This window comes from Heliangelus exortis, chromosome 8 (genome assembly GCF_036169615.1).
Source record: "Heliangelus exortis chromosome 8, bHelExo1.hap1, whole genome shotgun sequence".
NCBI classification, from domain to species: Eukaryota; Metazoa; Chordata; class Aves; order Apodiformes; family Trochilidae; genus Heliangelus; species Heliangelus exortis.
Genome location: NC_092429.1, coordinates 4,354,039 through 4,380,789, shown reverse-complemented (window position 1 = coordinate 4,380,789; position 26,751 = coordinate 4,354,039). Strand labels below are relative to the sequence as shown.

Genomic DNA, 26,751 nt, shown 5'->3' with positions numbered 1-26,751 from the left:
CAAGGAAAGGGTTTTTCTTTAAAGGATGAATCCTAAATATTACCATGGAAAAAAAAAAAAAAACCAAAACCAAAAAACAACCCAGGTGAGCCATTTCCACAGCTTCCCTTGGGACAATTCCCTGCAAAGGCTGGAAGGGAAGGACACAGCACACATTCCAGTCTGCTCTGAAGCCCAGCACTCACTTCAGCACCCCCCAAATTCTCCATCTCTGCTGGAGAACTCCAAATATTTGGGCTGGCAAGGCTGCAAATCTGCGCATGCTTACAGGGCTTGGGTTTATTTATTTTCTTTATTATTATTGCAAGGGTGGATGCAGGCCAATGCACTTAATAGTAACCACATGGTAAAATAAATAAGAATGCCTGTATGGACTTAAAAGTCAATGTTCAATATTTGCTCTGTTTTTCTGATGTCTTCTATGCCAGCTTTGAAATGGCCCTGTGGCAAACAGCACTTTTATTTTGCTCTGTTTTCTTAAGCCTGGAATATTTAATAATTTCTAATTAAATAATTTACATTTTTGCAGGACGTTTATGAGCAAGCTGATAGGGGCTCTTAAAACGTGCTGAGGAGGGGCAGAAGTTGTACACTACACTAATATTTAAGGTTTGGTTTTTTTTTTTTCTTCCAAAGCCATGTACAAAACCCCACCCACAGGTTTTTTTTTTGAGTATGACTCCTTGGATACACAGAGGAGAAGCCATTAGCAATTTATACTTCTCTTCCTCCAGTTTGGAGTTTGTTTTGGTTTTTTTTTCTTAAAACAAGCACTGATCCTCCAGGCCCACAGCAGAGAATAGCCCAAACACAGGGACAACTGTTGGGGAAAAACCTACCCTGTAAGCCTTTACATATCTGGGATGCCAATAGCTTACAAAAATAAAGTAAATTTTGACTGAATGCTTTATTTACCTTTTTTTAATGTTTTTTTGGAAAGAAACGAGTCAAGTGTTCCACTATTTTATATATTTAACCCAGTGAGAGCAGTGGTTCATGCTTCTTGGCTCAACACCTTTGTCAAGCCCCAAACCAGTTCCAATGTATATAGTTGGCTTTTTTTAAAGAGCAAATCTTTTGGGGACTTTTGCACCTAAACCAGACTGTAATGAGACAGAGCAACTGAACTGCACAACTTTTTTTTTTTTTTTTTTTTTTTTTTAAGCAAAGCCAGAAATGTAATGGCTATTTCAGTTTGGTTTTTTTTTTTAAGCAAAGGCAGAAATGTAATGGCTATTTCAGGTTTTTTTTTTTTTAAGCAAAGGCAGAAATGTAATGGCTATTTCAGTTTGTTTTTTTTTTTTTTTAAGCAAAGGCAGAAATGTAATGGCTATTTCAGTTTGGTTTTTTTTTTAAGCAAAGGCAGAAATGGCTATTTCAGAGCTGACCACCAAGTACTTCAAAAAGTCACAAATACTGAGAGTAATGTTGAGATCATCAGTGGACAGGCTCGAAGTAGCAGGCAAAAAAAAAATATGTCTTTTGTACGTTAAACAGCACCAACGTACAAAATACAACTTTATTCACATTCACATCATCACAGTTGATCAACAGGGGCTCTCACTGGGGTGGGAAGAAAGAAAGAGACCTTCAGGGATGCTCAGAGGGGAGAGCAGCTCTCGGGGTGGTTCATACTGTCTGTCTCAAAAAAAAAAAAGAGTACAAAAATTCACAGCAAAGGGCACCTGGGCAATCAGAGGTTGATTTGTACCAATTATGCATGAGCACGCGTGGAAATGATACAGCAGGAGGGAATTTCAGGGGGTGTTTTGGCAAGGCAACGTGCTCCAAGCAGCCCATGTTTGCAGCAGATGTGAATTCATGTGGCATATCTGCAGGCAAGTCAAGAATCTCCAATTTATTATACAAGTCATGACTGGAAGGGGCTTTTTATAGTTGCAGTCGGACTGGAAACATGTGTACCAGCAGAATAGCAGCCTAAAACTGGAAATGCTTATTTAATATTTAAGACTGGCTGTTTACATTAACCTTCCTCTGCCTTCAGAAGTTTCAAGCACACTGCTCCAGATCTGAAATACCCACGCACAGGAAGGAGAAGAAAAAAATGGATCAGGAGAACTAAAACCCGAGTTTACCTGAAGTTCAGATGCTCCACCAGCACGTACCCATCTGAGGGAAGGGGGAAGGGGGAGGAAGAAAAAGCAGCAACTTAATAAAATAATAATTAATAAATTAAAAAATAATAAACTCCTGAGCAAATAAAAGCACAAAGAACACACTGTTGCTGGCTCCTCAATGCCAAGTGACCACCCCACCCCTGCCAGGGCCTGGCTCCAAACTCACATCTGCCCTCGGCATTGCGGCAAATCACTGCGCTGCCCTCCGTGACATCAATGACATCCAGCTGCTCTCCAGCTGTGACTGGGAGATCAACCCTCCTCTTACTGGGGACTGAGCACTCTGCTGTGGCCCTGTTGATGACCTTGATCTCCTTGGTGTACTGCAGGGAAGAAAAAACCACAGGTTACTCTGCACTCCTGGGCCATGAGGCGCCTGGGGGGAGATTTACGGGTGGGCGGTGAAGCTTTGTTTGGGGGTGAAAAGGGGAAACACCCTCATCCTCCCCCCAAAAAGCAGCAACACCCTTAAGAAAGAGTCCAGATTAGAGAAGGCAGCAGGTCCATGGGACATCTCTCCCAGGATAACTCTAGGATAGTGTTCAAGGGCAGGTTGGAGCAAGCTTGTCTAGATGAGAGGCATCCCTGCCCATGGCAGAGAGGTTGGGGTGGATGATTGAGGTCCCTTCTAATCAAAGCCATTCTATGATATCTTTTTAAGCACAACACATAGCTACTTTCCCCCTCTGACACAGCTAGTCCTCTAGACACACACCAAAAATGTTTCTCTAAAAATCTTCTCCTCTTTTTCCATCTTCTTGATTTTGTCTGCCTTGCTCTTCTTGAGTTTGAAGATATTCCTGCATCGAGAGAGAGAGAGACAGACACACAAGTTTCTGAGCTCCATTTAAACAACCCCTGGCACTTTGGGAAATGCAGCCCAACTCCAGTCTGCTCTGCAATGAACTCTTGGAAGAGCAAAGCACACCACCCACATTGCTAGTTTTAATAAAAGGATGAATATCCAACCCAAATCTCTTGGTGAGCACAACTTGAGCCATTTTCTGTCTGTAAGCAGCGTGGGAACAAGCAAACTCCCCAGCAAGTGTCTTGAATCACTTGTGTTTTTATAGAAGCCAACAATTCACTTTTCCCCCAGCAGTTTGTCTCCTTCTGGTTTAATTTAAATTGCAATAGAAAGGGTCCCCAGATAACTCTCATCCTGAGTCATTGCTGGAAGTGGAGCTTGACACAGGTCTCTGATTTTTGTTGCTTTTTTAGGACAAGGAGGAGAAAGTCACCCAAGTGGACATTTATGTGGCAATGTGAAGTAAAAACCAAGCTCCTAAGCCTGGCATAAGGGGAGGAATCACTTTCCCTGGGCATGGAGATCCCACTCGTGGGTTTGTCCACGAAATTCCAGCTATGGCCTTCAATTTAAAAATAAGACAGGAAAAAAAAAAAAAACAGCTCACCAACCAAACCCACTTGCAATAAATTATTCAGTCTTGGCTAGCTTTCATGCATTTAAAATTAAGAGAAGGGGAAACAAGAGCTGAAATTTGGGATTTTGAAGCTGTGAAGAGATTCCTCTTTGGCAGTGTCAGCCTGCAGGACCTGCCACCAGTTCTGAGAAACAGATGAAATCCTGGTGACTTCCTGACAGTCTGTAAAATCAGGTGTGTGACTTGGCACAAAAGTGGTGTTTGAGCAACCCCATGCAGGAACTCTGTGCTGAGAACCCAGCAAAGAGATCTCTGATTTGCATTTGTCTGAAGTCCCAGGTATTGGGTCAGGAAAAACCTCCCTGCAATGGGCTGAAAGGGAAATGGAAACTCAGACTCTCATACTAATTTTTGCAGCATAAATAACAAGGTTTTCTTGCTGCTTTTATGGAGAAATGGGACAGCAAGAGCCAATGTAATAAAGCCAGCTAGGAAAAAAAAAAAAAAAAAAAGGCCCAAGAAATCAATACTTTAGAATAAAGGCAAGGGAACACCCAGCTTCTAAACATCACATTGCCTGATCCACAGAGATAACTATTTAATCAAAGCACAATTAAAGACTGAATGGGACTAATCAGGGCAGAAAAGCAGACAAATATATACTAAAGGGGAAGAAGATACAACTTCAGGAGGAAAACTCTCAGGATATTCCTACATTCATATAACTCAGAGCCAAGAGTTGGCTTTGCCCTCAAGCAAAATTTCCTGGAAGCTGGCTTCAAAGGGAAAAAGACCCTGGAACACCAGGCAAACAGAAAATGTTTGCACAATCTGGGCCATGCTGCTGCTGCAAATGGCTCAAGTGGTGCCCCCATAAAGTTAAACAACATGGGAAACCACAGAATGAAAATCAAGACCTTTCCCCATCATTGCTGCTTTTCCTTTGGTCCTTATCTTCTTTGGCCATCAGAAATTTTGGCATCCTGACTTTCTGCTTGTCATCCTTCTCTCTGAGAGGAAAAGAAAAGAACCACACAGAAATTCAAGGGTTTTTTTTTTTTTTTCCCAGCAAATCATGTCTTCTCCCCAAACCTGGGTTACCTACAAAGCTGGGATTTTTCCCTCTGCCTCCCCCAGCAACCTCCCCTGAAATACAAACTCTTGCTGCTGCCACAATCATCTGGCAGCAAGACACTGAGCCATGCTGTTCCTATTAGGAATAATTTTTCTGACAAGGAGCTTGCCAGGACAGGGCTGATGATCAGCTCTGGGAGCCAGACTTTCCCTTCCCTAGGGAAACCATCCCAATTTTCACAACTTCCAGGGAGCAGCTCTCTCTTTTTCACATCTCTGGTGCTCAGTAGGTAACCACTGAAGAGACATTTTGGGGGGTGCTCCTTGCCAAATCAAACACACGTGGGGAGGGCACCTGGAATGGCTCCAGAGGACTAAATCCCAACCAGCCCCTGGCAGTCTGGTCCCTTGCAGTACCACAGGATCCTCAAGGCCATAAGAAACCCATGGCCAAGGTCATCCCCTCCTCACCTCAGCTTGCTCTGCCACACCTCCACATTGTCATAGACTGTGTCCTCCTGGGAAGCAGCTGCTGGGAAGCAAAAAACAGCAGAGGAACTGATGAGATGTTGTGCTGAACCTGGTGCTCAGAGTGATGCAGAGCAGAGGAAACTGGGGGCTGCTGCTCATCCCAAAGGCAATGCCAAAGGAAGGTCCTTGAGATCCCCACCCCCAACCCAAGGCAGGATATTTGGGGTTGTGAGCTGTGTTTCTAGGCATGGGTTTGGCCACCCTGCTCCAGGGATGTTCCTTTGGAACACTGGCACAGGCTGCCAGGTGAGGCTGTGGATTCTCCCTCTCCAGGGACATTCCAACCCCACCTGGATGTGTTCCTGGGTCACCTACACTGGGTGACCCTGCCCTGGAAGGGGGTTGGACTCAATGATCTTTCATGGGCCCTTCCATCCCCTAATATCCTGTGGTTTGCACTGCAACCAGCCCAGCCAGGCTTTCCATCCCAAGGACACAGATACATTCCCAGCCAGGTTTTCCATCCCAAGGACATGGATACATTCCCAGCCAGGTTTTGATCCCAAGGACACTGATACATTCCCAGCCAGGTTTTCCATCCCAAGGACACGGATACATTCCCAGCCAGGTTTTCCATCCCAAGGACACAGATACATTCCCAGCCAGGTTTTGATCCCAAGGACACTGATACATTCCCAGCCAGGTTTTGATCCCAAGGACATGGATACATTCCCAGCCAGGTTTTCCATCCCAAGGACATGGATACATTCCCAGCCAGGTTTTGATCCCAAGGACATGGATACGTTCCCAGCCAGGTTTTCATCCCAAGGACACTGATACATTCCCAGGCTGGTTTTCCATCCCAAGGACACAGATACATTCCCAGCCAGGTTTTCCATCCCCAGGACATGGATCCATTCCCTCCAGCACCTGCTTAAGGTTTGATCTGGTGGGGCAGTTTTTGCCTTCAGCCCCATTTACACAAGGAATGAACTTGTCCCTCCAGCAGGCAGTGACAAATAATTTTACAGTTAAACACTGTGGTCAGCCTGGGAGCTGTGGCTCAGTTTTGGACTGCTTCAGATGTTGCCATCCTAAATATATTCAGATCTGCAAGAGTGTCCTGGTTTGGGGCAAGATAGCATTAATTTTCTGTCTTGTCGTTCTATTTTCAGCTAAGTCTCTTCTAGGTAATTGTCCTTTTTGAAAAGATCTGCCCTAAACTAAGCAAAAAAGCCACCCTGAAGTGAAGAACAAACCTCCATCAAGTCTTCACAGTTAATGCTGCCTGACATATTACTTGATTTTGGGAAAGGCACGAGGCCCAGAGTTGATTTTCCAATTGCAATATTATGCAAAACATTTCTCTCTTCCTACACACAAATACATCCCTGAGATCCAGATGGGTGCAGGCTGCTTACCTAAGTTTGGTACTGAAACAGAAAACAACCTGTGGATAGAAAGAGGCTTTTAGGAACAGGTTTGCACATCAGCTTTGCCCCAAAAGCCCCAACAAACCAGCAGCACTTGGTTTTGAAGTGATGGAGGCAGGTCCAGGTGCATGGGTGTGGGACACAACCCCCTCTGCCAGGATTCTGTCCCTTCCTAAGGGAGCATCTCCATCCTCTGACAGCAAGCAGAGGATGAAGCAGGTGGAGAAATGTCCACATTGCATCCAAAGAATAATCCCAATGGGCAAAAGCATCCTTCCCCTGCCCACCCTGCCATCCCTCCCCTCTCTGAGTTGGTGGCCAGCTGGAAACTGTGGTCAGTGGCCACTCTCTCCTTGCAGTCTGCCAATATTATGGGCTCCCCAGGAGTTTAAATGTGATTTAAATGTGACTGCAGATAGTGAAGGTGATGGTGTGAGCTTTAAGGGTTTTTTGTGACAGAAGAATGGCACAGAACGTGGTGGCTCCTTCCTTCTAGGGATATTTAGCAGTAAAGCAGGAAGGAGCCACTGACATGGTGGAATACCTCATGTGAAGAGGTTTTTAAGTCAAACAAACCTTCCTCTCATAGGAGAGGAGGTTGGGTTGGACAAGGAGATCTGCAGGCAGCTGCACTTTCCATGGAACCTTAATCAGGGTGTGGAATACCAAAGAGTACCCAGAAGGGCCCTATCTGAAGTTCTATGATATCCTCTATCCTAAATTGTTAGACTACAGACTCAGGTGAAAACTTCTTCAGCTTTTTTGTTACCAGCTTGAGTAGCAGTGGGACTTGGAAGGACAAAGCTCAACCCTTCAGTCACACCAGCAAGGTCTTGCCTAATCCTGCCCCACAGATCCAGGCAGTTCCCAGCACATTCCTATGGTCCCTGGGAAACCTGCATCACACTGAGGCAGCAGAAAGGTTCCAAAAGCAACAGAAAGCCTCTGAAAACTTGGGTACTGCTGTAGGACCAGCTCCTGTAGATTCCTGGTGCCAGAGACTGCCAGAGTCTGCCAATATTATGGGCTCATTGGATATACTATCCAATATTATATATATTGGATAATATATATAATATATATAATATATATATAATAATATAATATATATATATTATATATCCAATATATATATATATTATGCCAATATTATGGGCTCAGATGGACCATTGGCCCCATCTGTCACAGCAATTCCTATTGGGTTGGCAGAAGCATTATTGGAAATTTTTTCCCCCATAGGGCTGTATTCCTTAGTCCTGGAATTCCTGCTCTCCTCTTATTGCAAATATGTACACACAGGTTTGGAGGGGAAAAGGGTTGGACAACCAACATCTTCTTACCTTAAGTTTTCCCTAAGCTTGATATTCTTCAGTTTCAACTTCTCCAAATGAAACAAGTTTCCAAACCTCTTTTGTTTGGCTGCTCTGTCCAAAAGAGAAGAATTTTTTAAATTCAAGAGGCACTCAGAGCTGAATATGTGAGAGCTGCAATATTGGGAGCTCCAGAGATCATGAACAGATAAAAGAAATTCAGGAAAACTTAGACCAAAGCCTTTAAGTTTTTTCAGCACCATGCAGACGAGCAATGGATTCAATGGGATGGGCACCCACATAGCAAAAGGTGCTAAATTATAAAGTCCAAGCTCAAAACTTTGCTTGGCTTTAAATTTTTCTGTGTTAGCTGAAGTTGTCCTCTGACCCAACAACTAAGGAATGATCCAGGCTTATGTGGAGTAAAAATTCCAAGTAAAAGAGATAAAAACCCTCCAGAATCATGCAGTGCAGGTTAAAGGAGGACATCTGCCTGGGTCACCTTTCATCTCTCAGTACCCCTTGAGAAGGGCATTCCACTATATCTGCTCCTCTCTGAGGCTTATGGGAGGTTGCAAAGCTACACAACTATTTTCTAATAAAATCACAGAATTTTCAGCGTTGGGAGGGACCTTTAAGATTGTCTACTTCCAATCTTAAAGGTCCCTCCCAAACCTGAAAATTACAACCAAGATCCTGTATGGGAACATTACCCATGTGCAAGAGCTCTTAAAAATACTTGATGTGGATCAGCACACCTCATCCTGCACGTGGGATCAATAGAACAATGACATAAAACTGGGGTGGGGATTAAGACACTGACCTCTGAACCACATGAGTTTGGTCCCAATCCTTGCTTTTTGCCAGGTAATTCCCTCCCAAACCCAACAAGATCATCATAGAATCATAGAATTGGCTGGGTTGGAAGGAACCTCAGAGATCATCAAGTCCAACCCTCGATCCACTCCCGCTGCAGTTCCCAGCCCATGGCACTGAGTGCCACATCCAGGCTCTTTTGAAATATCTCCAGGGATGGAGAATCCACCCCTTCCCTGGGCAGCCCATTCCAATGTCTGAGCACCCTCTCTGTAAAGAAATTCTTTCTAATGTCCAACCTAAACCTCCCCTGGCACAACTTGAGACCTCTTGTGCCCTCTTGTCTTGCTGAGAGTTGCCTGGGAAAAGAGCCCAACCCCCCCCTGGCTCCAACCTCCTTTCAGGGAGTTGGAGAGAGTGATGAGGTCTCCCCTGAGCCTCCTCTTCTCCAGCCTCAACACCCCCAGCTCCCTCAGCCTCTCCTCATAGGATCTGTGCTGGATCCCTTCCCCAGCCCAGTTGCCTCCTTTGGACCTGCTCCAGCACCTCAATCTCCTTCCTGAGCTGAGGGGCCCAGAACTGGACACAGGACTCGAGCTGTGGCCTCACCAGGGCTGAGCACAGGGGCAGAATCCCTTCCCTGGACCTGCTGGCCACGCTGTTCCTGAGCCAGCCCAGGATGCCATTGGCCTTCTTGGCCACCTGGGCACACTGCTGGCTCCTGTTCAGCTTCCTGGCAATCCAGACTCAGATGCACTGAACAACAGAGTTTAATTTCTGCTGCTCTTCAGTGTCCATGAAAAAGAGGCAGGGTTAAGCTTCCTGGGGATACTCATGGATGGTCCAGGAACCATATTCACACTCCACCACTCCACCATCCAGCCAGAGAAGCTTTTGCATCTCCACCACACTGACAATTTGCAGAGAAATGACATTTGGGCCTTATATTAACTGCCCAGTCCCATTCCTTTTTTCCCTCTCTGACACCCAGAGCCATAAGTGAGGTTTGAATCCAGGTCCAAGCCAGCCCCAGTCTCACATCCATAAGAGAAAGGCAGATGTACACCAACACCTTCTTATTCCCCCCACGTTGCTCCTTAAAAAAAAAAGGCACCAGATCCACTCAAAGAAACTTTGTGCAGCATCCCCAGCCCATTTGCAGCCCCCTTACAAAAGGATGCAGGAAAACTTTTAGTGGGTGAGGGTAAGGAACCATGCAGAGCTAAGAAGGAAAACCAAAAACTAACATCACATTTCCCCTCTTAATCCATTTGGGGAGCTCAGGAAATGTATAAACCTGAGGCTGCAAAAGTCATTGCTTTCCCAACACACCCAGTGGAAGCAAAGATCTTGAAAAGGAGCAGGTTGCAAGTTAGCTCCAGCATGTCAGCTGCAGGCATTAGCTCACACCCTGGCCCCTTTCCAGCTTTCCAACCTCCTGGGAGCTGAAATGTGAATGTTTTGTCCCTTTTCTGGGGGAACAATGTCCCCATTTGTCCCTAGAGCATAACCTTTTCTGGCAAAGACACAACAAAAATGCCATTTCTCAGCTACAACTGAGCTTTGGATCAAGGGCTGTCCTGGGTGGTTTATTCCAGGAGGGATCTTTATGGGGAGTATTTCCAAGGGATGGAGAGTGTTGAAGGCCTCACTGCTCAAGGATTTAATTCCAGTAACTCTTTTTTCTCCTTCAGCACCAGCCAAAGGGGAAAGTGGCAGGGAGAGGGGGAAGAAACCCCCCCATACAACAACTTTTCATGGCAGATCAAGGTCAGTGTTTCAAAACCCTGGCTAAGAAATTGCAACTTACTCCATTTTTGCAGGCTTCTCACTCCCAATCTCAACATCTTCATACATTTCTTCATAGCTGTTTCCTGAAACTTGAAACCAAGGCATGCCCACTGTCACAAACCATGGGCAGTAGTGATGAGCTGAGGTTTTTTTTTGACAAGTTGCACCCAGGCCATTATGTTTTACTCCTACTTTCAAGGTTGCTGAAATGAATTCCATGCTAGACACCTGTATTGCTCCCCACTGGTTTTAATGGGAATTTAGAGCAACCAGGCCAGAAGAAGACAGCATAAAGGTTGAAAATTAACTGAAGCTGTTCACAACATCTCCCAGGAACCAACCCAAATTAAAAGCATCTCCCATTTGAACTTGCCCCCGTGCTGCACTTACCGCTGGCTGAAGCAGATGGACTTGAGGCATCTGATATTTGGCTGCTAAAAGACAGAAACACAACATGGGGATGTGCTGCAGCACAGTTTTAAAAAGCCATTTTAATAGATAAATCCACTGTGAAGTGCCCAGGTCCATACTCACAGTCTATCCTGGATTTTCTCAACATCATCATAAATCTCCTCTGGTGCTGGCAGGGGCTGCCAAGTGTTTTGGTTCAGGGCTGTTCCTTCCACTACTGGCTTTGGAGCACCAAAATACATGTAGTGCCCTGGGAATGAGAAAGGATCCCTGGTTTAGAAGCTTTTCTGAGGGTAACAGCTGATGCCACAACAAATAAGAGCTTACAGACCATATTTTCTGTCCTGGGAGACCTGGGAAGTCTCTGCTCCAAACCACTTTGAGAAAGAAGAATATTTACATTTAAAACTTCTTAGATTTTTGAAATATTTTAGGCCTAAAACGATTAAAGCATCCATCAGTATTCTCAGGTGTGGAAGCTCTGACCCAAATGCTCCAGAAAACATCCAGAGGCTGCTCATGGATGTTCACAGAAGGGATTGAAGGGAGGGCTTAGCATGGAGATGCTGAGGTCCAAAAAATGGGTCAGTCCCTTGACAGTCCCCCTGTCAATCAAGATCTTGGAAAGAAGACAAGGAGGGAGAATATTCCAGAGATGGATTCCACCAAGGGCTGGAATAGAGCAGGAGAGTTGCACCTTATGAGGCTGGAAAAAGTTTATTCCTGGAAGACCCTGTCAAGTAGCAATATTAAATCCTTAAAACTGATTGAGGAGAGAGTTGGAATAATGCAGAAATGCAGCCACACAAGCAGATAGTTTTTCCAAAAGAACAGAGGTGCATGCAATAGGTCTCACCAGAAACAGGCACCACAATATGGTCATTTCTTGGCCAACATTCCTGCAAAATATTCAAACCCCATGAAGAAGAAAAGGAGGGGTGGGAACCCAACAATTCTCTCAATCAGCCTCTCTGATGAAGCAAAAGGAGGAGGCTCACCATGGGTACTTCAAAAAAAAAAAAAAATATCCAAACAGAAATTACCTTCAGCTGTTCAAAGGTCAAGCAAACCAAGGAAGGATTCTTACACAAACAGTCACCAAGCAAATCAGAAAAATATTATGAAGTGATTGAGAAATTAAAAAAAAAAAAACACACCATAAAACAAATGAGGAACACACCAATAACAACAACCACAGCCACAGTCAGTGGACACTTCCTCCTGATCACTGAAAATCTGCCCTCAGAGCCCTGCAAAGTGACTTTTTCTGCCTTTCACTTCAGAAATCCTGCCATGGCACACCACCAGCTTCCAGAGGTGGGAGCAAACCTCTGCAAAACAAAGCCATGCTTACACCTGGAGTTGCAAAATAGAGTTTGCAGAGGAGACACAAGAGGGTTTTCTTGTGGCTAAGGTGTGCAGCACCAGCTCCAAACCCTCTGTCAGGACACGGTGACAGAAAAAGCCCAAAGTCAGAAAAATGCCCACTGGAAAGAAGATGGAGCAAGAAGCCACCATCCCTCTTAATAAGGGACAGCGAGAGACTTCAGGCTCTCATCCTGCTCACATGTTTCTACCACAAGCCTCATCCAAATCCTTTTCTGAGACTCAATAAATTCTGAGGAGCAGAGGATTTCAGCTCCCTCGGATAAGGGCGAGCTGCTAGGAAAACAAACACCTCAGTCTGAGTTATGCAGATGGTTCACCAACTTAGGAAGCTATTTGCCAAGCCAAAATAAATGATTCAGAGCAGGATACAAACGTGCATGCAACCTTTTGCCCGGGTTTCTCTAAATTGGTTCAAGAGTTGCAGCCAAACTTAACATCATTTCCCATATGGAAGAGACATTTGAGCAGCAGATGGGACTGAGGGTTGGGGAAACACTCAAGAGCCCAAGGCAATACTCACATTGCTCCATTCCATCTTTTCCCAGCCCTCGTGGGGCAGGATGCTTTGCAGTCTGGGTACTGGTCACGTCCTGCTCCAGTTGTGGCTTCTTCATCCCATCTCTTCCATCTTCCTTGGTCTGGCTACTGGGAGTCCCAGATTCCTTTCCACCTGGCTGAGGTCAGACATTTGGTTTGGTCAGTGCAGAAACAGCTGATCTCAAGTGACATAACTTGTATATAGACAGCTCTAACAATAAAAGTTATCTTGCTGTGGATTTAAGGCAGTTCCATGCCCTTTTCCATCAGGGATTTCTGGTGGACATAGGAGTAGCAGCTGAGGGACAAGAAGGCAAAAGGTAAGGCAGAAAAAAAAAAAACCCAGGTGATTAAAGACTCAAATTTCAACTCTTTCCTGAGAAGAGGGAGGATAGAAGAAGAGATTTCCTACAGTTACTGTTAAAATTAGGCTCAAGGATACAATACCCAGAAAATTTTCTTTGCTTCCTTCTTCTCTCTTTCAACACTTGGTTTTTCCTCTTTTTCATCCTCTACTATAGCTCTTCCAAGACTGAAAATTTAAGAAATTTCAGAAATGAGAGAAATCTCTGAACAGAAGCACTTCAGCAAGGTCACAGACAGTCAGATTGCTCTGTGACTGTCCCCAAATGAGCAGCTCATTTTCCCTCTGGATGAGGAACATGTCAAAGCTACCACCAATACTCAAAGTAGGGGCAAATCCTAATCCCAAAACCACAAGTTATTTGGGGAACAGCAATCACTCTTGGTAAAGAGAAAAACTAAGATGATTGGTTCCCATTGGCAGGAAGGGACAAGCAAGATCCATTTCCCTGGAAATCTCACAAGACTTTCCTCTTACCATATTATATGGCAATTTAGGGAAGATACAGCAACAGGAGGCAACACATGGCACCTTTTTTCCCAGCATCACAGCATTTCCCACTGAAGTGGCTCTCCTCACCCCCTTTTTATCACCTGATTCTTCAGTCCCCATGGAAAAGAGTCTTCTGCCAGTGAGAGTAACCAAACACCACGAGGAGTTTCAAGTGTGACATTTACAGGGTGAAATTCAGTGTGGACCTGACCTTACTGCACAGTTTTGGACCTGGAACTGGGTGTCTCATTTTGAGAGCCTCATAACTCTCCCTTCATATATTGAAAGGGTTCAGGTTTTGGTAGGAAAAGACAATGTGTTTTCTTGTGTGCCAGAGGAGAGAAGAAAATCTCCCCTCCAGATATCCTTTAGCATGGAAACACTCTTAGAGGCCATGAATGCTGACACAGAAGTGCATCATCATCATCTACATTGCCCTGGCCACAAAATATATGAAATTTCTTTCTATTTACAGTGTGTTACAATATTCTAACCCTAACCTGGATTAGCTGTGTGGTTAGAAGAAGTTTGAGAGAAAGTCAAGGAAATTACCTGGATTTGGCAAAGAGACAGCTCTTCTGTTTCTAGAATAAAGAAGAGGAAAACCTTCAGCCACTGTGCTTTTTTTTCAGCAGTCAAGCTTTTATTTGAGGCCTCAGCTGTCAGTTAGCATTTAAAGAAATATTTCTTTCAAGAGCCCACAAGCATTTTACATTTGGAATAGTCATCAGGAAAGGATATTTCCTCTTTGGAGGACACGGATTGACAAACGATATAGGGCTAATGTAACAGTGCAGGGGATAAGGGCAACGAAGCTACTGGTCAGAATAAAATCAATTACAGGCTGGAGAGTTTATGGAAGAGGATTTATTATTATTTTTTTAAAATTAAATAAAGATTTTCCAGCCTACCATAAAATAAGACTACAGCCAAGTCAGAGAATCTCTCTGCGAACCACGCACAGAGAAGTGCATTTGGAAACCTGGGTTATTTCCTGGACCACTTGACTGCTTTGTGAGTCAGGACTTGAAAGTGGAGTTTGATGGTTCCCAAAGAAGAGCTTCCCCTCTTTAAGCAGAGCCAGAACTGATTATTCCTGGCAGGAGGTGATGTGTTCTCTCAGCCCAGCTCCCCACTGCCAGCTTGGCCAAGCCACCCAACGTGTCTTCTCTAGGGACCGATTCCTGCCCTGTGCAATGCTCTGTCCTGCCTTCCCTGCAGGTTATCTCCACTGCCAAGGGGAACTTCTACCCCTTTTCTTGGAAAAGAGTCAAGCTGTAGTCTGCAGCAGAAATATCCCAACAGCAGGGGATGAGAGCCTATCCAGCCATGCCTATGATTGCCCTCACCTCCGAGCCAAAACTGGAAGCAAGATGCCATGCCAAGGAACCTGGCTCAAGTTTGGCTTTTATGCCTTCACAGAGGGATTACCAGCACCAGCTTGCCTCCAGCAGGAACTTCCAAAACAATTTAGTGGATTTTTTCCTCCAAGAATTCATGGTCTTAATATCAGTGGTTGACACTTACTTGGTCACCCACCAATGTCCAGATGGTGGTACCACCCCCTTACATGTTTGCAGCAGAAGGCCAGGGAACTGACTCTCTCCCCTAGTGTGTTTGGAAACCTCATTATTCTTCATGTTCCCTCTGCAATTCCTTACTTATTTTTTGAGAGTCTTCATACACAACACACAGAAAGAAACGTTTGGCAGGTAAGAAATACAGATAGAAGTTTCTAAGATAGGAACAGAGGTTATGGATGGTAGAGTCAAGTTTGAAAGAGCAAAACTGTGATGAGACTTACCTCCTGCTCTTCAGGTTTTTCCTTAGAAACTAGAAAAGATAATAGTGAATATAGATTACTTTTTAGTCCATATTAAAGTCACTGCACTTCAAGCAGCAATATCACTTGCTCAGCATCCAGGCCTATAGTCACCATGGAACATTCCCTGTGTCCTACTGGCCAGGACCTTTCCATGTGCTGTTTAGGTCTGTCCTATATTCAGAGGACTACAGAAAATCTTCATAGCCCTAAAGGCCAACCCAAGAGGGCTGTGACAGATCCCCCCATGGCAGCTGCTTGGCTCCAGTTCCAATGGGAGAGCAAACCAATGCAGAAGGCAGGAAAAAACCTCCCTAAAAAAAGAGGCAGCTTTGAAAATTATAAAAGCAGAGCAGTGACAACTCATAGAGAAAATTATACTGGGCAGAAGCAGAGATGGAAAAGCTCTGTACCCATCTATCCCCAAGAAGATGCTGAGGTTTGCCTTACTCTTTTCTTTTCTTTTTCTTCTCCATCTGCAGCATCTCATGACTTTTCCTTACTGCAGTTTTACTGCAAGCATCACCCTGCCACCTTCTTTTTGGTCTGTGATCCAAAGTCCTCCTGCACTGCCAGTGCACAAAGAGACAGGACAGACAGGCACCTGTGCAGCTCCTTTTCTCAACTTGAAGAAACTTATTGCCTTTTTTTCCCAGGCTCTGTCCCTGACAGCATGTAATTCACCTTGCAAAATACCTTCAATGACACTCAAGGTTGTTGTGTCCCCAGACTGATTCAGGTACATCAGGCTTTCTTCATAATTATGCTGCTCTTCAAGTTGAGCACTGAGAAGATGAAAGAAAAAAAAAAAAAGAGAGGTTTTTTTCCTCGATCTTTTAGAAGCCTGAAAGAAAAATATTCATCTTAAGGACAAGGAATTCAAGTGCTTTGATATTCAGCATACAAGAAAGAAAAGTGAAATCCGGAATTCCTCAGAGGGAGAGGAGACCTGTGCCCAACTCCACACTCCCACTGGTTTTCCTTTGGGAGGTCAGGCTGTCTTTATAGGGCTCAAAGCACATCAGGGGACTTCATACCAGGATTACGGTCTCCTGCCTACAGCCTCAAGTAGAAACAGAACCAAAAAAAATGCAGGGAAATCAGAGTGCAGCATTTTTCAAACCTGCTGCAGCTAGTTTATAATTAATAACAAGTGAGTTGCAGCATTTGGAAGGCCTTTTCTCACTTGAGAAAACAGGAAGGGCAAAGCAGAGGTATCAGAGGGTTCTGCTCCTGAGCTTATCAAGCCACCCACTCCATGCTGACACAGCAAGTGCCACATGCCAGCAAAAAAAAGGCAAAAAGGCAAAGCTGCTCAGCTCCAGCACCACACAGCCTCAAGCACTGGGCTCCCCATCACCTCATTCTCCTTTTTGCTTTTGTCCTCCAGAAATCCAAATTAGCATCTTTTGGGAATAGGTGGAGAGAGAAAACCAAGGTTGCTCAGATTGCTGAGGAAAAGCTTCCCCCCTGCCTGGGGCAGCGAAGGTTTCAGGAGCTGAAGATCATAGAGAGGAGCAGCAAATGCACAAGATGCAGCTTATAACACATCCAGGGGACAGGGGAGGATGGTGAGAGAGCATCAAAGAAGAGTTATATCAACAATCATAGAATCATAGAATTGGCTGGGTTGGAAGGGACCTCAGAGATCATCAAGTCCAACCCTTGCTCCACTCCCGCTGCAGTTCCCAGCCCATGGCACTGAGTGCCACATCCAGGCTCTTTTGAAATATCTCCAGGGATGGAGAATCCACCCCTTCCCTGGGCAGCCCATTCCAATGGCTGATCACCCTCTCCCTAAAGAAATTCTTTCTAATGTCCAACCTAAACCTCCCCTGGCACAACTTGAGACCTCTTGTGCCCTCTTGTCTTGCTGAGAGTTGCCTGGGAAAAGAGCCCAACCCCCCCCTGGCTCCAACCTCCTTTCAGGGAGTTGGAGAGAGTGATGAGGTCTCCCCTGAGCCTCCTCTTCTCCAGCCTCAACACCCCCAGCTCCCTCAGCCTCTCCTCAGAGGATCTGTGCTGGATCCCTTCACCAGCCCAGTTGCCTCCTTTGGACCTGCTCCAGCACCTCAATCTCCTTCCTGAGCTGAGGGGCCCAGAACTGGACACAGGACTCAAGCTGTGGCCTCCCCAGGGCTGAGCACAGGGGCAGAATCCCTTCCCTGGACTTCCACCCTGGAACAGTAAGGCTGCAATAAACCTCAGGGAGGCTTTGGCTTTCTGTGAATCCCTGTATTGTCACAACTCAGGTTCAACAGAGATGAAGTAGGTGCTGCAAGCTAGAGAGGAGGAACCAGAAACTCCAGCTGCATTTTAACAGGGCTGAAATCAGAGGAAGAAACAACACCTAAATTCAAGCTAACACTGAAGGCTGCTCCAGCCTCGTGCTGTTCCTTGCAGCCCCCCAGTTCTGGGGATAGTGACACACAGCATCTCCCACAGCATCTCCATAAAATCACAGAATGGCTCTGGTTGGAAGGGACCTTTGATGGTCACCTAGTCCTGCAATGAACAGGGAAATTTTCAGTTCTATCAGGTTTCTCAGAGCCCTGTCCCAGACGACCTTGAAGGCCCTGTAGGTCCCACTGAAGGGGACACACATCTATTCACATAGCAGTAACAAAGCAAGCAGGTATTGGGTTCCTCAAGGAAGAGGAAACCAAGAAACTCCCTGACCTTTCAGTTCCATAGCCCATCCCTTGGGTGGAAACAGCATCCTGGGAGCTTGGCTGGATGCCAGACAGCATCTTGTATGTACCCCAGTGCTACGTGGGACCTGAAATACAGCTGGGCTGATAAATCCCTCCCTGGCATCAGTGAAAACAGAGTGTTTAGCCCCAAACAAGGAATCAGAGCTCAAGATGAGTTGGCCCAAGCAACTGCATCACAGTCTCTGAGAGATCAGACTCCATTTCAAGGGAGGTTTCCAGGAGGGGAATTCCTGCCCTCCCCAACCCCCCCACGATTCTGCTTTTGTGCTGGAGTAAATTTGAATTCATTTCTGCACTTATCACATGGTTAATCTTTAACAAGTGACCTATTGTGAAGACCATATCTCAAAAATTAGAGATTAGACAAGAATTAGGACAAGAATTAGAGCAATCTTGCTGCAGTGTATTGCTAGGACAGCTTCCTTCTGCAGCACGGCAGCCTGGGACCTGGTTATTCTTTGACCAGCTCTCTTCTGACACTTACAGATTAAAAGTTAAACAAAACTCATGATATGAAAAGCACAACTTGCTGTGTTGATAGCTGCAAGAGTTCATTGTTTGGGCACAGAAAGTATATTAAGAATTTTCCTCTTTTTGCTTTGCTTCAGCCATTCTGTTTCCCAGCTAAGACAAAACAGGTATATGAATATTTATCTCCACTTTTGCCACTCTTGGGGTACAGGACCACTGTGAACCCACTCAGAGACATACCAGAATAAGTCAGGATCCCCTTGTATATAAGCCCAGCTGTGTCTGTAAGACTTTTGAGCCATTTAAAGCATTTGTGGTGCCAGGAGCTGAACAGATCAGCTCCTGTCCTCCAGGGAGTTTGAACCATCACTCAAGAAAAATCTCACTTCAGAACCTGGAAAGAGCTGAAGTTGTGGGGATGGGGAGGACAGAGGTGGCTGCACACACATGCAGGAGGTTGAGCTCCTCTGCTTCTGGGGAAAAAAAAAAAAAAATCAAACCCAAAACCCAACACCTGCTGGTTACACCAGAGCTTTGTTTGAGCAACAGTTGCCTGAAGATTCTCTTTTCTAAACACACCAGGTTTGAGTACATGGAAAACAGGGAGGGAAAAACCTGTGGTGGGCAGGTGCAACCAAAAGCAAACCCAGTGACACAAGGGAGGGCTCAAAGAGCCCAGGGGAGAAAAGAGGGCTGAAGCTTTCATAAAGGTCATCCCAGCTGGCTTTGAGCCAATGTAGCTTCCCAGACCTGAAGGAAACACACAGGAAGGTTGGAGAGGGATTTTTCATAAGTGTCCAGTGATAAAACAAGGGGAAATGGTTTTAAACTGAAGGAGAATAGGTTGAGACTGGATCTTAGGAAGAAGTTCCTCAGAGGGTGGTGAGACTCTGGAATAAATTGCCCAGAGAAGCTGTGGGTGCCCTCTCCCTGGATGTGTTCAAGGCCAGGCTGGATGAGGCTTGGAGCAACCTGGGCTGGATGAAAGGGATCCCTGCCCATGGCAGTCCCTGTGGCAGGGAGGTCAGAGTAAATGATTCCCAAGTTTGCTCCCAACCTCAGCCATTTTATGATCCTACAGTTCACACAATCCCAGAAACAGCAGCAAACCACTGCCTCTAGGAGCAGGATGCTCCCTCCATGGCACTGGGATGGGGACACTCCTGTCACCTAGGAGCCCGAGGTTGCCTCTCCACTCACCTTTTGGGTGTCCAGGAATTGTCTTTGCCAGCAGCTGCAGACAAAGAGAAAGAGGATTAATGTTGGAAGGCAAGAGCACTCTCCTACAGGGCACAGGCTGTTGTCCCAGGAGGTGTGACAGGGACAGGGACAGGGTGGCAGCAGGGTGCACACAAAGGCAGGCGTGACACTGGGGATGGGGCTGTGTTAATATCTCATTGTTTCATGTTTCCAGGCAACAACCTCAGGCTTGCTGGAGATCAATAACTGAGCAATGTTGAGAGGTTTTGTTGACATATAAAGGTAACTGGTTTCCTCCAGCAAATTAATAAATTTTTAAAAGGTGAGGAGGTTGGAAAAATGTCCCAGCAACAGCCTCTTTGTTGCCCTCTTATCCTTATCAAGGCCAGGGAGGAGCAATAAGCACTGGCAGACTAAAGCCAAAGGGTTTAGCCAAGCCCTTCCTAAAAAAAGCATCTCCCTTTGAATTTGGCAGTTGTGCCTAAAGATCTGGCTATAATTAAGTTTTCTTGCATCAAGAAAGGAACATTATTGAGCAGCTTAATAAGCGGCCCAGAATATTCCATTAAGCAACATCAATAGGGTTTTATTATGGGAAACTGAACCTCTGCATTTCTTGATGCTGGAACACTAAACCCTGGTTGTATTTAAAACAGAAGTGGGGGTGGGGGATTGGTAGAGCAGTTTCTCCTGATTTAATTGTGCCTTCCCCCAGTTGGGTGCTGCAGAGTCGAGGCATTTCCCACCGAAGGAGGGTGATAAAGATCAGCTCACCAGGTACAACCAGCTCCAAACCCCTCACAACACCCTGCAGCTGGGAGGAAAGGGGGTGTCTGCATGGGGGAGGACATCCCACACAGAAAGCCAGATCCCTTTTCCAGATTAAGTGCAAAAAAAAAGTAACAATTAAAAAAAAAAAAATCAGCCTCGCTGAACTGTTCCGCTCTTCTTAGTGCTTGAGGATGTTAGAAACAAGGAACGAGGTCTCAGTTCCATTCACTTGGAATCATAGCCTTATAGATGACAAAAAACTTATTTTTGGGGTGAAAGATTAGAAATCTCTTACTTGGTTTTTTTGCTCTTTGGACAGAAAGCACAGCACTTCGGAAAGGACCTAGATCAAACCCTGGGGGTCTCGCTGGCTTCCCAGGGGGTGGACCCAGTGATTCAGCTGAAGGGAGAGGTTTAATTCTTGGTTGTTTGCTCCCAGGGCTCTCAGACCATTTTCCTGCTCCAGGCTTCCTGAAGGGAGGCTCTGATCCTGATCCAGAGAAACACAAGGATAAGCAGCAATTAGTCCTCATTTGAGAAAAAAAATAAGTAGGATCATTAGTTGTGATACAGACATTTCTAACCACCCCTGTTCCTCCCAATTTCAGCATCCTTATTACACAGCAGGACTCTTGCCATATTACCAGGATGGAAAAGTAAATGGAAATGTCCATTTTTACAGATTTCTGCAGTAAACCATGTTGGGGCCTCAGCTCTTGACAGTTCCCTCCCTCGAGATTATAAAATACCAGCCTCATTTTCTCTACCTGGAACACTTTAATCTACCAGGATTTAGTGGCATAGCTGTTTTCCATACCCAGCCCAAGCAAGGTGGCTTTCCAGGGTAAGCAAAAAATGAATCTTTTCAGTGCCCTGTCATTCAGCACGGCGTTAGGAAGGGGAACTTTGCAGCATTCAAATTTCCTAGTGCCACTTTCTGTAAGAAATATTGCAAGGAGAATATGCTCTCCAAGCTCAAATGTGACCTTTTGCAAAGCTGAAAGGCTGCAGAGGGGGGGGAGTCAAGGTTGAAGCCATTTTAATTTGAACTCACCTGACTTGGCAGAAAATCCAAGCTTTTAGAGAGCTGTGAGAACCAAATAATGGGGCTCAATCACAGTCACCTTGTAGCTGCACGAGGCCAAAACACCCCCAAAACTAAAGATGCTTCTCTGGTCTCACCCTTCAGCCTACTCTTCAAAATTAGGGCAATTTCTTAGAGTAAATTTAAAAAATAGGGAACCCACTCCTTCCCCAAGCTCAGCAGCAGTTTGTGGCCCATTCCTCATCTCCAGAACATCCAGAGAAGGCTGAGAACAACCCAAGGGGACTGTTTGGCCTCTTGTTTCAGAGTCCCAACCCATAACAACTTTTCTACTCGGCTGCTATTTCCTGCACTTCCAGAGCACCTACTTGTAAAATCAGAGATTCATGGACCAAAAAAATGGTTTAGGTTGCAAAGGATCTTAAAGACCATCAAGTTCCAACTCCCCCCCTCCCCCTACATGGGCAGGGATACATCCCACAAGACCAGGGTGCTCCAAGCCCCATCCAACCTGGCCTTGAACACTTGAAGCAGCCACAGCTTCTCTGGGCAGCTTGAGCCAGTGTGTCACCACCTTAACAGGAAAGAATTTCTTTTTTATATCTAATCTAGATCTACCTTCTTTCAGCTTGAAAACTGTTCCCTCTTGTCCTATCACTCCCTGCACTGGTGAGAAATCCTTCATGTAGCCCCTTCAGCTATGTGTGTATGTGTATATATATATTTTTATATATTTATATATATAGAGAGAGAGTCATTGTGAAGTGTCTAGCCTACCATACCATTCTGCTGCTGAGGTTGCTCTGCTGGTGCACCCAGCTGAGAGATTGCAGTGGCCACCATGCTCTCAGCAGCAGCTTCATCAGAGCCCTTGTGTCCTTTGGGATCCTGGGGAAGAGCTGGCCCAGTGCCATGAAGAGCATCCTGCTCCTGGCCATGCAAGTCCAGCATGGGCTCACTTCCAGATGGCTGCATCCCAGTGCCCACTGATGCCTCTGGAGCACCCTTCATCCTCTGCTCAGGACAAGGCTGCACATATATATTTGCTGCCCTTTGGGCTGGGAGCATTGCACTTGCTTTCTCACCATGGGATGAAGTGTTTTCCCAGATCCGTAGGGCATGGTGGAAAGAAAAAGGGAGCAGAGGGTCCTCTGAAGGTGCCAGGGCTGATCCATGCTGGTCAGTGGCACAGGATGGCTTCTCTGGACACTTCTCAAGATAACCCAGCCCTTCCTCCAAGACCTCCAAGACCTCTTCATTGTGCCCACTTGGGTCCAGGTTCCTCAGCCTGGCTCGAGGCCACCTCATGGGGTTGCACTGGGTGAGAGCAGAGGCTTGGGGATGCTCATCCTTGGATTTTAGTATTATCTCTTCTCTCTTACTCAGGGGCAGAGGGCTGGAGACAGGATTCCCTCCAGAGCCCAGCCTGGGAGAGGTTTTAGTGGGAGGCTTCTTGGGTGGCTGCACCAGCTTCTTGGCCAAGTTGGAGTCGTTTTGAAATTTTGCTCGGAGGGCTTGGAAATCAGTCACAGCTTCCTGGAAGGAGGAAGAGGGGAGAGCACAAAACAGCTGCTTTTAGAGGTGGCAACAGGCAATTTATAGGACCAGGGCTTCCAGAGAGAAAGAGGGTGAAGACTCCACCCTGGTCACCAAGGATTTGCAGAGCCTGGTGAAAATTTAAAAGCAGGAGAGGAGAATGAGCTCATTCAAGGAACCCTCCAAAGGCTCACAAATAATTTCTAATAAAGCCAGCAGAGCTGTCAGGGCCAAAATGCAGGAGCAGAGCATGGAAATACAACCAAGCAGAGCCTTGTGCTGCCCAAGTCATCCAGTGCTGGAGAACCTGGCAAACACCTCTGCTTCCCAGCTGAGATGCTACAGCACTGCTCATGCACCTGCCATGCAGGAAAGCTGCATTTTATTTTCTATACACAAGCAAAAACCAGGGGAGAGGCCAGTGCTGCTCCCAGAGATCCCCACACTCTATCCCCTGTCTCCTTTAGCAAGCCATGGGAAGAGAAGCACCAAACACCCCCCTTGGTGGGCTCCAAATAACCCCTGGGACAGAATATTTTGTGTTGGTTAGCTCAGAGTCCTCATCAGTCTTTGGATGTTTCTTCCCTTAATGTTATTCCCAGCCCAGGAAGCAGAGGACCAAAGAACCAAACATGTGGCTTATGATGACAGCAAAAGCATCTCCTGGTCAGCATGATGAATATTGGCTAAAATACTCAATTCCTCTCCCATACAACTACCAGGCCCCAGGTTATATAGGATTTTGAACAAAGAGAGCTAACCAGTGACACTGCAGTCTAAAAAGGTGCTTAAAGAACATTTGGTTTCAAGCCTTGGTCCCCAGGAATCTCACTGCCCCATGCTGGAGAAAGGGGGGCACAGGTTTTGCCTGCAATGCTGTGGCTTTACCTTCAGCCCTGAACTGAAGTGGGGAGAAAATATGAAGAGAAAATTTACGAGCTACTTAAGTCCTTGAACTGCTTCTCTAACATTTTATATGCCATGATTACATTAGGTGCAGCCTGGTTCACTGCAGAGAACTGTAAGGCTTCACAAGAACCTGTCTAATGAGGAAATTGGAAAAAATTATCTAGGACAGAACTTCGTTATTCTGAAAAAAGCCCCAGCCTTAAGTGTTAAGGCAGAACAGATGAATAGCACACTGAGGGTTTATTGCATTTAATTGCACGATTTATTAAACACTGACAATTTCTCTTGAATAACCCCTTTCACTGACTTTATTACTTTCACAGGGTAGTGCATGATGTAAAGAACCAACCCTTGGGGGAGAGGTTTGAATTGCTCCAATTATATTTCATATTAGTGGTCAGCAGGGTGATGCTGTGGAAGCTGCCCAGACAGCTTAATCTAGTGGTGAGCTGATGGGGGTTTTGGGAAGCAGAAGATGGATCAGGTTTTGGAAAAAAAAAATAAAATTATCCCAGAGGTACCAAATCCCTCCAAGGATGACAGACAAATAAACAAGATGTGAGGTGCCTTAATGTAACTGCACCCACCTTTTGCACGTGCTGTAGCAATAGTTGTAGAGTTTAATGCTGTTTACCTCTCCTTACCCATTTTCTTTACTGATAGTTCCTCATCAGTGCCCTCAGAGACAGGGAAAACAGAAAAGAAAAAAGTACCTGCACGTCTCAATGTGCCACAGGAGAGGGGAATCCCACAAAACAGGTTTGGTCAGGCCTGTCCCTGGCACAGGCTGTGAGAGTCACCAGCTTGGCCACTGCCAGTAATTAAAGAGGGATGGATAGAAGCCTCTCTTTCCCCCCTCAAGTTATTATTCCTCTGGCTTTGAAATGTCAGCTTCAAATGATTTGCCTGATTCTCTGTGCTTAACACACTCACATAGAATCATCAATGAGTTTGGGTTGGAAGAGACCTTAAAGATTCCCTCATTTCAGCCCCTCTGCTTGGGGAAAAGCAGCAACCAGGTTGCTCTGAGCCCCATCCAACACTTCAACACTTCCAGGGATGGGGCAGCCACAGCTTCTCTGGGCAACCTGGGCCAGTGTCTCACCATCCTCAAAAATTTCTTCCTGGCACCTTATCTAAATCTCCCTTTCTGTTTGAAACCATCCCACCCCTTGTCCTATCACTCCACGCCCTTGTAAAAAATCCTTCTGTGGCTTTCCTGTAGCCCCTTGAGGTGCCCTTCCCTATGAGTGCCCCATTTCCCAGCCCACTGGGATATTCACAGTGATGCCCTGAGCAGACCTGGTGTGGGAAGGACACATAAAAATCACAGGTCCTTCCAAACAAACTCCCTGGATCAGTCTGCACACCTTAAGATAACTCAAGGAGATGCTCAACCTAAATACAGTGCAGAGCAGGTTGCCAGCAGGACCCAGATGAAATCCCAGTCCCAGGGTTCAGCAGAGCAGGGAGAGGCTCTCCCCTGGAAATTACACCAGTTAACAACTGGGAAGAATACACCAATAAATTTAAATTACTGCCAAAAGCTCACAATGTGTATTGCAGCTACATCTGGCCAAACAATTCACTGTGAATAATGCTACATTTGGCTAAAGCCCACACATGATGAGAGGGGGAAGGACTAAAAAAGGAAATAAACTTCCCCTGGATGGAAAGCTCTGAGCATGATGGAGTCAAAGGACAGCTAAACTTTCCATATTTCCCCCCTGTAAATAAAAAGTTCTTCAAACATTATCATCCTAGGAAGCAGAATCAAGCTCAGGTTAAGCTTGTGACAATGATGCCTTTTAGAAAGGGCAGCAGCTGGAATTTTGTGCTTGTACCAAGGAATAACCCGAAGAAATCTGAATTCTCATTATTCTCCAGCAGTTGCTTTTCTAAAATGAATTAACACCGGGAGAGCAAACCCCAGTGACAATGTGACATGCAGGACAGCTGAGAGAAAAGTTTTCTGGGTTTCATCCTTTCTCCATCTTGGTTTCCAAGGGAGTTCCCTTGGGTCAATGTTTAACCAGCTGGAAGCTGCCCTCTGCCCTGCAGTGGAGGGGCTGGAGCTCAGCCCAGGCACCCTGGGCAGTGACAGAGATTGCTGAAGGTACCATCTACTCATTAACCCAGAAAAAAAATCTAATAACTAACTAACTAAATAAATAAAAACAGAAAAAGAACCCCCCGATGCAAACAAATGAATTAAATTGTTAAATTAAGAGGCAGCAACTGAAACTCAGCGAGAAGAAGGGAGAAATCGGGCAGCAGGAGCCCTTCAAGCCTCTCTGCTTTGGGGCAGGGATTTGTCCCTTTGAGGTCCCCAAGCTGAGCAGGAGCAGCACTGGGAGCGTGCACCTTACCCTGAGGTTAAACTGCACCTGGCAGAGAGAGGACAAGCCCAAAGCCATAAATCAGCAGCAGAAAACCAAGCAGCAAACACTTCACCCACCCTGGGGAGGGAGGGGGAAGCTAAAAAAGGGGGGAAGAAAGGACAGGGAAGTTCATTGCTGCACCCCAGCAGTTACCACATCCATCTCTTGGCTGCTCCACACCGGTTCCAGCCCCGCAGCATCTCCCTGTGTCCTGGCTGCTTCCTTGCTCTGTCCCTCCCCTATCCTGGCAATCAGCCCAGCGAGGTGGGGCTGGCTGGGAACACACCTGGG

At 45.8% G+C, this 26,751-nt stretch overlaps 1 protein-coding gene across 4 annotated transcripts; it reads right to left on the bottom strand.

The window, feature by feature from the left end:
• Positions 1-1,504: 1,504 nt before the first annotated feature.
• FYB2 (FYN binding protein 2) lies at positions 1,505-26,722 on the bottom strand. Of its 4 annotated transcripts, none has more exons than XM_071750053.1 (20): positions 26,614-26,722; positions 22,417-23,170; positions 20,885-21,079; positions 19,819-19,852; positions 16,130-16,218; positions 15,416-15,444; positions 14,164-14,195; positions 13,203-13,287; positions 12,739-12,892; positions 10,953-11,079; positions 10,809-10,852; positions 10,438-10,507; positions 7,842-7,925; positions 6,490-6,518; positions 5,069-5,129; positions 4,441-4,533; positions 2,854-2,938; positions 2,305-2,461; positions 2,097-2,130; positions 1,505-1,638 (listed from the first exon to the last, which is right to left on the bottom strand). In XM_071750053.1, the coding sequence occupies exons 1-20, from the start codon at positions 26,620-26,622 to the stop codon at positions 1,548-1,550; spliced, it is 2,256 nt and encodes a 751-aa protein (XP_071606154.1). In that variant the 5' UTR covers positions 26,623-26,722; the 3' UTR covers positions 1,505-1,547. The 4 variants fall into 4 exon arrangements, with proteins under 4 accessions (XP_071606154.1, XP_071606151.1, XP_071606152.1 ...); XM_071750050.1 differs by having other exon boundaries at positions 5,069-5,126; positions 26,614-26,703; XM_071750051.1 differs by lacking the exons at positions 13,203-13,287; positions 14,164-14,195 and having other exon boundaries at positions 26,614-26,703.
• Positions 26,723-26,751: the final 29 nt, after the last annotated feature.

What these genes read in the sequence shown, in the direction of transcription:
- FYB2 (XM_071750053.1), bottom strand. An exon ending in AAGCTTAGGGAAAACTTAAG is followed by an intron (nt 6,519 to 7,841) that starts GTAAGAAGATGT and finishes TTCTATCCACAG; the next exon opens with GTTGTTTTCTGTTTCAGTAC. An exon ending in CCGCAATGCCGAGGGCAGAT is followed by an intron (nt 2,131 to 2,304) that starts GTGAGTTTGGAG and finishes CCCTTCCCTCAG; the next exon opens with ATGGGTACGTGCTGGTGGAG.